General features: G+C 47.6%; 1 protein-coding gene across 1 annotated transcript; it reads left to right on the top strand.

The window, feature by feature from the left end:
- Positions 1 to 8,946: 8,946 nt before the first annotated feature.
- CCR75_008609 (uncharacterized protein) lies at positions 8,947 to 9,225 on the top strand (the record flags this gene model as incomplete). The annotated part of the gene is made up of 1 exon (XM_067966659.1): positions 8,947 to 9,225. The coding sequence occupies one exon, from the start codon at positions 8,947 to 8,949 to the stop codon at positions 9,223 to 9,225; it is 279 nt and encodes a 92-aa protein (XP_067818760.1).
- Between the last annotated feature and the right edge of the window lie 2,880 nt (positions 9,226 to 12,105).

Here is a 12,105-nt window from a genome sequence, read left to right on the forward strand (position 1 = left end):
CTCCTAGTGGATTCGGGTGCATCACAAAATTTTGTGAAACTCGCGGCTCTAAGAAAGAGACCGGCGATGTTTGAGTCGCTTTGCCAGGATGGCAAGCGAGAAGAGGCGACCGTTCGTTTAGCGAACGGCGCGCTCGTTAAGTCTGAGGGAGTTCAGGTAGAACTCGCCTTCAGCTTTAGTGACTTCTCTTGTAACGAGAAGTTCACAGTGCTAGGAATGGAGAGTCCGTATGACTCATCCTAGGCATGCCATGGTTGGCAAAGTTCCAACCATAAATAGACTGGCGTACACGCACAGTTGCGAACTCTACGTAGGACACCGGAAAGGATGTGCTCCTGCGAGAGGCCTACGCAACTGATGTCGTGTCGAGCACAGTTGAAGGTGCGTTGACAGAATGTCAAACGTCACCAATTCCTACCCAGCTCGTGGAGACTGAGGTAGTGAATAGGACGAAGACAAGTAGTCATGCGTCCGAATGTCCTGCACAGAACCGAGAGCCTGTGGCAGTAGACGGCGAGCTGACAAGAAGTCATGCGTCGCATAAACCGGCACAGTGCCAAGAGCCTGTTGCGGTTGGAAGGGGTGCGTTAGCCAGGAGTGCAACGACACCCGCTTCCCAGAAAAGGGTCGTGGTAACTCGAAAGATGAGTATTCGACAGATTAGGACGATCAAAGGCACTTTTAAACGAGTGTACCTTTGGATCAGTCTCTAATGAAGAGGACGGGCCTTCGAACGAGGTGTTCGAGGCCGTCAAAGACAAATTTACGGAGGCATCCTCAGTTGAGGTGCTCCGGCAAGTCTTTAAATCTGCCGAGGAGATAGTTAAATTTCCGGAGATGTCGTGGGATCTGTTCCTTGCCGAATTAAAGGAAGGAATGGAAGGAAAGATCCACGAAATAGTCACACCAGTTCCAGAAGAGAACTTGGTGAACTGCTGTTCGTCGTCCACAATGGACGAGAGCGTCCTAGAAACGGACAAAAAGGAGCGGTACGCTGCTCAAGGCTGAGATGTCTTGAGAGACAGTCCGTTCTTTGAGGTTCTGTGAAAACTTCGTGATGTGCTCCCAGAAGAAGTGCCGAGCCGCCTTCCAGCAGATAGGGGCATCGGGCACGAGATAGACCTCGAACCTGGCACCAAGTATTGTGTGACCAGGCAATGGCCGTTGCCGAAAGAACAAGTCGATTATATCGATGAGTTCTTCGACAAACGAGCCAAGGCGGGACATGTGCGTGAGAGCAAATCGCTTCACTGCAGCCCGACCTTTTGTGTGCGTAAAGTCACAGGTATGTGCTACCGGTGTGGAGCAACAGGACACATCAAAGCACGATGCCCGAAAGGCAAAAAGAGCAAAGATGCGGATTTTGTTTTGACCGTTCAAGATGACCAGTCAAAGGGTGTGAATCATTGGATTCTGGACAGTGGCTCAAGTCGACACCTCGTCAACGACCTAAGTCTACTGAGGACGTGGTCGACTGCCAAAAACAGTGCTTCACTGCGGCATCAGATGGTGGCACCTTGAAGATCACCAAGCAAGGAAGTGCAGTGATACGAGTCCCGGCACTTGGCGAGGTAAAGACCATCTGACTTCTTGATGTTCAATTCGCATCCAATTTGGAGCGAAACATCATCTCCTATGGTAAACTGGAGACAAAAGGATGTGTGCTTGAATATCGAGAAGGGAGGCGTGTTGTGGTCTCTTGTTCCGGTGGTGACCCTATCATGGACGTGGAACGGCTAGATGATGTGCTCATGATCAAGTTTTCGATGATGAACGTATTGATGACCTTCGTGGATTTGGATCACCAAAAAATGAGGTCATGGATGTCACTTCTAATGCCGGCCTAGCACATGATGAGGACTTACAGCGAGGAAGTTTGATACATTTTCACCGCCGTATGGGTCACCTCTGCTACGATACGATCCTCAAGATGGCTAAGGACCCCGCCTCTGGTATCAAGTTGACCGATACCAAGCGTGATACTTGCCTAGCATGTGCAAAAGGTAAACAAACAAAAACCGTGCAGTCAATCAAGGACAGTGGTTAAATTGCACCCTTCGATGTGGTCGGTGGAGTCATTTGTTCCGACCTCAAAGGTTTCATGACTCCACGTGATCGGCTTGGCAACCGATATTTGATCAATTTCATTGATCATCGGTCAAACTACTGCCGTATATTTCTAGCCAAGACCAAGGATGCCGCGGCAATGAACTTTAAGCATTTTTAGGTGGCTTTCGAAAGACGATTTAATTGCCGTATACACGTCTTTCGTACAGACGGTGGAGGCGAATACAAGCCTTTGGATGTTTTCTGCAAGGTAACCGGTGTCTCTCGTCAAATCAGCAAGCGTGGAAACCAGGCCAGCAATGCAAAGCTGAAAGGATGTATCGCACCATCATGAACATGGTGCGTAGCATGGTGTTTGCAAGTGGACTACCCTTGCATTTTTTGGGGTGATGCTGCTGAGTATGCAGCCTACATCCTCAACCGTAGTCCTACCAAGGCAAACGAAGGCGGTGTATCGCCAGTCGAGTTGCTGACCAAAAAAGCACCTAACCTGAGCGACATAGTGATATTTGGCTCAAGGTGTACTGTGCATCAGCATACCAACAACAAGTCCTTGGGTGTGCGAGGAAAGATGGCCATCGTTGTCGGTAAGAGCGACAAAACCAAGGGATATCGTGTATATCTACCAAAAGAACGTATCGTGGTTGTATCTCAACACGTAACCAACATTGAGACTCTGACGGATGCTCAAAACCGTGAGTGGAACATCAACACTTCCGAAGGTCAGGAGGAGCCAGATGACAAGGATAACGAGCGTCTAGCGAAAAGCCGTTCACCCATTTGGACACGCGACAGGCACGAGATAAGGTCACGACAAGCGAGCGCAAACAGGTGCAGTGAACCTGCAGTTGTTGAACAGCAAGACAGTGTGAATACAATCAGGAAGCCAGATCCTAGAAACTACAGTGAAGCATTGAAAAGTAGTTTCAAGGACAAGTGGAAGCCAGCTATGGAAGAAGGGTTGACGGCACTGGAAACGAATGATGTCTGAAAAGTGGTCGTGCCACCTGAAGGCTCACACGTCCTGCGCAACAAGTGGGTTTTCAAGACGAAGACTGATGCCAACGGACATGTTGAGCGATAAAATGCAAGATTAGTTGCCTGTGGCAACAAACAACTTTTCGGCGTTGATAACACCTTAACATTTGCTGCCGTGATGGAAATAGGCACCGTCAAGGTGATCCTAGTACTCTCGCATCGATGGAACGTTTTAGCACGTCACGGGGACGTGCCGAACGCATATGTTAAGGCCGAAAAGGAAAAGAACCTCGACATCTACATGCGTGTGCCACCTGGAATACAAGTGTCTAAAGACACCTTAATGTCGCACGGAGTCGAAGGCTCAAGACGACTTGCATTGCTGCTGAAGAAGTCACTATACGGCTTGAAGCAAGCCGGAAGGTTGTGGAGCAAGCTGTTACACTCAAAGCTGATCGACTTGAACTTTATGCAATGTTTGACGGACATGTGCTTGTACATAAAGAAAACTGCTAAAGATGTGACGATCGTCGGCGTTTATGTGGATGATCTATTGGTCACAGGAACTTCAACAAAAGTGGTTGACGAGTTCTTCCAGAGCATGTCGTCGCTCGAAATCAAGGATTTTGGGGTCGTGAACAAGTTTCTTGGTTTGCGTGTACTATTGGATGCGAAGAATGGCTATGTGCTTGATCAAGAAGTCACAATCAACGCGATACTCAAGGACCACGGGCTGGAATCAGCAAACGGAGTTCGAACGCCAATCGGAGATGATTGCAACGACTCTGGACCAGAAGACTCGACGATCTTAAAGACAGCAATTACAGGCGGGGAAGGAAGCGTGAAGGTTTTTTAATCTTTGATTGGAAGTTTACTCTGGATCGCTAGATGCACCCGACCGAACATCAGTTTTGCCGTCCATCGAGCAACACGACAAACGCACAAGCCGACACTACGCGACTGGAAGATGGCCAAGCGTATCGCTAGATACCTGAAGGAAACGAAGACACTGAAACTATGCATCGACAGCATGACTAAGAAGAATGACCCGATCAGGATTGAAAGTTGGAGCGACGCTGACTTCGCAGCAGACAAGACAGATCGAAAGTCGGTGTCAGGGTGCGTGCTGACGATGAACGGCGCAGTTGTGCTTTGGATTTGCAAGAAACAAGGCGGAGTATCGCTAAGCACCATGGAGGCAGAATTCATTGCTGCTTCGCAAGCTGGTCGCTTTTGGAGTTGAAGGAACTGTTTGGAGAATTGGGCATGAAGATTGTCAAGGCTATGCCCATGTGGATGTACAATTAAGCAGCGATCAAGCAACTGGAGGATGAGAAGAGCACCACAAGTGCGAAGCAGGCCGATATCCGTTTCAAGTTTATCTGTCAACATGCTCAAGAGAAAATGCTGAAACCAAGCTTTATCAAGTCAAGTGACATGATCGCGGACCTGCTTACGAAGGCCTTGCCAGCAACAAGAATCCAAGACTTACGCGAGATGTTTAAGTTGAAGGCCATGGAAGATGCCGTCGAGGAGGAGTTTTAAAAGGTACTGTTTCTGACAGGTCATCAAGATTTTAAGCCCAAGCTCAAGATCAGTTACAGGTAATATGCGACGTCACCTGATTGGCTGTTTCGTTGTGGCATCTTGACAGATGGAACGAGAAGGTACGGACGACACATCATGAGATCGGGAGAGATGGACGACATGTGATGAGATGGCACATGGGACGGGGAGTTTCGGCCACCATGTGCGATTGATCTGGTCAACATGGGGTTCCGTTGGAAATGCACGTTGTAGTGTTGATGGGGAAGAGTAGTTAACACTAATATATTCACTTTTGCTTCTACTACCTCTGCAACAAGTGCAGAACCTCATTCTAACAGATTCCAACAGCTCATTACTGGTATGCTGACAAGTCACTGATGTTATACCTCATCTGACTCGCTATTATCCCTCTTCTAGACCAAATGCTTCAGTTAGACCCTAAAGAAGTGGCCTTATTCGTTAAATCATGATTTTACGAGAGAATTTTGATAAACCACGCTTCGGACACAGGTGAGCGGTGCGCATGTATACATCAATAATATGAACACTAGCCTCACATCACTAACGAAGGTAGCGACCTACGTTAGCGGGAGTGCGCGCTATAGTTGAGAAATGGACCGACATTACGAAAACCGAAGCAGATAAATATAATCGTGAAGGGTATACAGCCAAGCCTATGGCATTAGACTTGGATTCGAGAGCAAAGAACATTCTGACAGCATGCACTGGAGAATGTTATTGGAAAAGACGGGCGACTTATTCCAGCGGTGCAACAGCTTTTAACCTCCAATGACTGACTTGAGAGTAGCGAAATAAGTTTTTCTTTGTGAACTCTGTAGGCGGGCACGTCGTAATGCGGCCACGCTCTACTAGAACACACCCTAGCACAGCGAGGAAGCGGTTTGACCTGCTTCTCTTGCGTGCAGTGAGGTAGTTGTGGTGGGCGCGCAAGCGACCTCACCCAACACACTAAGAACTCTGGTAAAGTGACGTCACGGGAGCGGTAATCCGTCTCCTCGTGCGCACTTACCAAGTAGGTAGTAATTTTCAGACTGATTTATATTTAATAGAATTAAATACAAATACTTATTTTTGCCAATTAAAATGATATCTCTATAGATATCATTTAATATGAATTGCGAGCGTATCTTTATAGATACCTCGCGTAACTGATGACGCTAGCCGTCATCATGGATGAAGCTGGGCGTCATCCCTCCTAATGTGAATGCACCCATGTGCATCACATCCACAAGGGTTGGTCACAGTCGTGCACCACACCCGAGTGTTAAGTCTAATACTATTATTAAGTAATTGACCATCCCCTTTTAGTACCAAATGTACTTAATGGGGACTGTGTAACATTAGGGCAACTTTAGCCCGTTACACCATTCCCCTCTTGAAGAACGAATTTACATTTTTAAATTCGACAGAGTAGAGAGAGGAACTGCGAGCAGCTTTTCGCGCCGCTAGTTCACTCGATCACTCTCGCGCACGTGTTTCCATACACGGCGCCCAAGATGCCACCTAAAAGGGGCTACGTTGGTGGGTCGTCTGCGAAGACGCCCACACAACCTCGCACTATGCGCACGCGCCGCGTTAATTCGCCGCCCGCGTCTAATGCCTTAGTCGGAACGCAGACAGCCACTGCGGCTGTCGCGTTAATAGGTCTAAAGGATCCAACCCACTCTAACAGTGAGGATGTTGATCCGTCGCTCATTGTCGACTACAATGAGTCGACACCGTTGCCATCACCTCACAGTAGTGATGTTGACAACGAGCTCATGAGGAGTGATGATGCGGCATTATTGCCCATCCAAACGTATCATGGCTCACAACATGGAGACAGCATCTTTTACGATTGCTGTCCCATCGACAGGTAATAAGAGCGCTGCCCGTAAAGGCGCAGCTGCTTCTCCGTTGGGTATTACCACAACGCCTTATGCTCAGACCATACTTCATAATGGTTCTGACATAGAGGATTCGGAGCCTAAAGCTCCGCCGACGACACGTGAACGTGTTCAGTCGGTGTCACAAGCCAGTCGTTTAGAACGCGGCTATGTGACGGGTGGCATTCCAAAGATGCCCCCTCCATCTAAATGGCCTCGTTTAGACGGGCCAAGAGCGTCGCTCCTAGAGCGCGCTCTTGTAGACGCACATAATTATTATGACGTCTTTAATTCTTGGAGGGCTCAGGGAAATTCGCTTGGGCGTGTTTTCCCGATCCCGGTCGTGTTGCGTTGCTTTAAAATGAAACGCCCGACCAATACGAGGCGGAATTGTTGCGCCGCATTCATCCGAATTCCGATGCGATGAAACAGCGGTCGCAACGAATTAATTTCGCCCGCTTGCATGTGTAAGAAATCATGGGTGGTACTGTACCCCCTATTTATTACATTATTTTTTTCAAAAAATGAAATCTCTGGAGCTCCAAGACGTGGAAAGATTCCGAGCGATGGCTAGATATCAATGACGAACGTTTGAGAAGTATGCTTTTTGAGCCGCTTCATTATGAAAATGTTAAGGTAAGAGTAGTCATATACAACTTTTCACAACTCTGCATCTGCTAGTCCATTTGAGACTAGCGAAGAGGCCTCAGCTGGAGGTCCTTTTCATAGGCAGCCACCAAGCCGGGCACATCAATACGTAGGGTATCGATCGGTTCCCAAGAGTCAAAACTCTTCGGGTAACCTTTCCATTGGACGAGGATCTGATACCCTTGCCTCACGGAGCGGTGGGCAAGCAACCTTCCAACAAGGAAGCGTTGATTCCCACCCGCATCCATCAGTGCAGGTGGCGCCCGATAGGAGTGGCGATCTCGCCCACCTACTCGCGGCTGCCTTACCTTCGTCCGTTCAGTCACATGCGTTAATCGCTGCTGAACGACGTATTGCGGATCTCGAGGGTCAAGTCTTGCGACTGACCTCGGATCTCGTTGATGTTCGAGCAAACAGGTTATGAAGGCCTGAATACTCCGAGCTTGGGCCTTTTTGAGCGGATAATGCTGAGGGATCTGCGTTAATCGCGTGATGTCCCTCGCTCTCCGAGTCCTGTTCGTGGTGGGAGGAGTCGGTCGGCTGATAGTTTTTCGCCTTCTCCGTCTCCGCGTCATTACTTTGAGGTGATGGCAACGGCGTCGACTCATTGTAGTCAACAGTGAGCGACGGATCAACATCGTCACTGTTAAAAAAAAAGTGGGATGGATCCTTAGCCCTGTTAACGCGACAGCAGCAGTAGCTGTCGGCGTGTCGACTAAGGCATTAGACGCTGCGGCTTGTTAACGCGGTGCGTGCGCTTAGTGCGAGGTTGAGTGGGCGACTTCGCAGACGACCCACCAACATTGCCCCTTTTCGGTTGCATCTTGGGCGCCGTGTATAGAAACACGTGCGCGAGAGTGATCGAGTGAACTAGCGGCGCGTAAAGCTGCTCGCAGTTCCTCTCTCTACTCTGTCGAATTTAAAAATGTAAATTCGTTCTTAAAGAGGGGGATGGTGTAACGGGCTAGAGTTGCCCTAATGTTACACAGTCCCCATTAAGTACATTTGGTACTTAAGGGGATGGTCAATTACTAAATAATAGTAATTAGACCCAACACTCGGGTGTGGTGCACATTTGTGACCAACCCTTGTGGATGTGATGCACATGGGTGCATTCACATTAGGAGGGATGACGCCCAGCGTCATCCATGATGACGGCTAGCGTCATCAGTTACGCGAGGTATCTATAAAGATACGCTCGCAATACATATTAAATGATATCTATAGAGATATCATTTTAATTGGTAAAAATAGGTATTTGTATTTAATTCTATTAAATATAAATCAGTCTGAAATTTACTACCTACTTGGTAAGTGCGCACGAGGAGACGGATTACCGCTCCCGTGACGTCACTTCACCAGAGTTCTTAGTGTGTTGGGTGAGGTCGCTTGCGCGCCCACCACAACTACCTCACTGCACGCAAGAGAAGCAGGTGCAAACCGCTTCCTCGCTGTGCTAGGGTGTGTGCTAAGTAGAGCGTGGCCGCATTACGACGTGCCCGCCTACAGAAGAGTTGGCGCAGTCGCACAACCGTGAGAGCTAGAGGAAATGTCAAAGAACTTGGGAAAAGAGGTCGTAGGTATTGTAAGTGATCGTCGAGGAAAAGAGACCCGCCGTTGCCACAAATACGGACAAGTTGGACACTTACGGGCTGCGTGCCCGGATGCAGGAGGACATAGGAAGCATGGTTTGTCTCTTGCACTTAATGAAAGCGTTAGAATTGCTGGAGAAGTGTGGTTACTCGACAGTGGGTCGACCGGACACTGAGTTGTCAATGAGGATTGATTGGAGAACGTGGAACTGTGCGCGAGCACGTGCATGCAGCCAAACGGAGAACCTTTGCGCATTACGAAAAAGGGAACGCCCACGTTGCATGCGACGGCACGCGGAGTAGAAATGACGATCGAGATCAAGGTTGTGTACTTTCCGAAGGATGTAAATCATATTTTGACCTCGTATGGTGTTTTGAACAAAAAGGGGTACAAAATCGATGAAGTGGAGGGTCAGCGTGTAATTGCGCGGAAAGACGGCGGTGTTATTGCTTTTGACGTGGATTTGCAAAATAACGTATTGGTTGTGCATGCTAGCGTAGTTTGAGAGACATGATTCGCCGGCTGGAGTGCTTATGGCCGCGCTTGAGGGCGAGGCAAATGGGACAGACAACGAGTCTGTAGATGTGCAAAAGGGCACTTTGGTTGACTTTATAAGCGCCTAGGACACTTGAACTACGACGCTGTAGAGAGGGCTTGCACGAGACCCGAGTTCTGGGATCATTTTGACGGAGAGAACGGCGTGTGAAATGTGGTAAAAATGTTCGAGGGCGTCCATTTATTTAATACAAAGTGGGTCTTTAAGACCAAATTAGAAGCTGAGGGTCTAATTGAATGCCTAGAAGCGAGGTTTGTTGCCTGCGGGAACGAACAGTCGCTTGGTGCTAACTATAACATCATTTTCGCGGCGATTATTGACATGACTTGTGTCAAGCTAATTTTTGCGTTAGCGCGTAAATGCTGAATTCTCAAGCACGGAGATGAGCTTAGTGCGTATATAAAGGCTCAGAAAAAGCAGATTTGGCGATATTTATTCATATTCCGCAAGGAATGATGATCTCAGAAGAGATGCGGAAAAGACTCGGAGTGGGTCACAACAGCGAAATTGCACTGGAGCTATAGAAGGCCCTGTACGAAAAAAACAGGTCAAATGTCTATGGAATCAAATGCTGCACAAATAATGGGTGGAAATCGGGTTCGTTCAGAGCTTAATCGATATGTGCGTGAATTTTTGATGGCGTGGAGAGGTTCTGTTGGTCGTGTGCGTTTATGTAGACGACTTGCTCGTCACTGGGACGCAACAAGCGGCGGTTAATGGATTCTTTAGAGAGCTTACTGAGTTTGCGGTTAAGGTTCGGTATGAGTGTCAATTACGAAAATGAGAATGTGTATGATTTCGATCAACAAGTGATTTTGAAGATGTTAAAGGATTTTGTGATGGAGCAGGCGTACAGGGTGCGTACTCCGATTGGACCAGAATGGAACGAGATCCGAAAGACCTATGGAAGACAGGTTGCCTGCCTCTGGTGGTGATAATGTGGTTACAGTGAGGAAGTTTCAATTATTAGTAGGAAGGTTTATGTGATTTGCACGATGTACGAGGCAGGACATATTGTTCGCGGTACATGAAGCGTCGCGCGCACACATGACTTCACTATGGAAGATTATTAACTCGCGAAACGGATACTGCGGTATCTGGGCGGAACGAAGGAGCTGAGGCTCAGGATCGCGGAAGTGGCGAACTCCTGAAAATCACTACGTTAAGTAATGCAGACTATGCTCAGACGTTCGTCACGGGCGGCCTGGTCACGCTCGACGAAATGCCAGTGAAATTGGACGTGCAAGAGGCAAGGAGGAGTCTCTTTCTCGACGATGGAAGCTGAATATACGGCGGCATCAGTGATGGCTGCAGAACTCCTCGGAGTTGGTGACCTGTTCGCTGAGTTATGCGTCAAATACGAGCAATCTATGACGTTGCAACTCGACAACCAGGCTGCACTTAAACAGGTTGGTAGTGAGGGCGGTCTCCGACCAGGGATGGGGAGCACCGAGCAGCTGCGATTCGCAGTCTAAATTGGCTACGTAGGACAGTTTGAGCCTGGGCTCAGTAACTTTAAATCTCACTCTATCTTTTATGTTGTACTTCCTATTGCTACAGGAGGCCTTTTTGGCTTCCAACACACGCTACTTCACCAGTCTCTATTGCTCAAGAACGACTCGGCAAATTTGCTCAACGAGAAAACCCAAAGATCATGAATCAAAAATAGGCAGGGACTACGAGTCTGCCGCGTTCAAAAAAGAGTTGATAACCTTCGTTTTCAAATGAGAGTTGGACTTGACGTTTTGAACTCGCCTTAAAGTCCCGACCGATGACGCATCGTGGAGCGGTTTAAAAATCTCTCGCTAGACAATTTAATTTTCCTCACCATTAACGTATGCGGATTATGTTCAAAACAAAAAAACCACAAAATAGATACGAAAGCGTTTGCATTACATACGGAATGGACTGGGCTTGCTTTTGCCAGCACATGCTTTCCATATTTTGAATATCCGCTCCGCCGCGCGAGCTTTATTCCTTGATGAGGAAAGCTTCATTTACCCCTCTTTGCAACAGGATCAGTTACCGCCATTTTGCTTGCGGTAACTTTCATGTTTTGTTCAGATCAACCCTGTAGGTTGGCACGTCTTAATCCGGCCACGCTCTAACTATGCACACACCCTATGTAGGCGGGCACGTCGTAATGCGGCCACGCTCTACTTAGCACACACCCTAGCACAGCGAGGAAGCGGTTAAACCTGCTTCTCTTGCGTGCAGTGAGGCAGTTGTGGTGGGCGCGTTAGCGACCTCACCCAACACACTAAGAACTCTGGTTAAGTGTCGTCACGGGAGCGGTAATCCGTCTCCTCGTGCGCACTTACCAAGTAGGTAGTAGTTTTCAGACTGATTTGTATTTAATAGAATTAAATACTAATACCTATTTATGACAATTAAAATGTTATCTCTATAGATATCATTTAATATGTATTGCGAGCAATATCTTTATTAACAACCTTTACGTGTTAATTTTATGTAGCGTCATCCCGTTCTAATTTTAATGCACCCATGTGCATCACATCCACAAGGGTTGGTCACAAATGTGCACCACACCCAAGTGTTGGGTCTAATTACTATAATTTAGTAATTGACCATCCCCTTAAGTACCAAATGTACTTCATGGGGACTGTGTAACATTAGGGCAACTTTAGCCCGTTACAGTACAAGTCGTAGTGCCCCGTTAAAATTAAGTCAAAATTAATAAAAGATACCAATTTTTGCTCTTACAAAAAATAATATAAATGGAACGGACACATTTTGGCATTAAGTCTCCCAATTAGGCGAAAAAAACTCGGTGAAAGTTGGTAGATTATTCCCACAAAATCAGAAAAC

The sequence above is a fragment of the Bremia lactucae genome, linkage group LG6 (genome assembly GCF_004359215.1).
Source record: "Bremia lactucae strain SF5 linkage group LG6, whole genome shotgun sequence".
Taxonomy (NCBI): Eukaryota; Oomycota; class Peronosporomycetes; order Peronosporales; family Peronosporaceae; genus Bremia; species Bremia lactucae.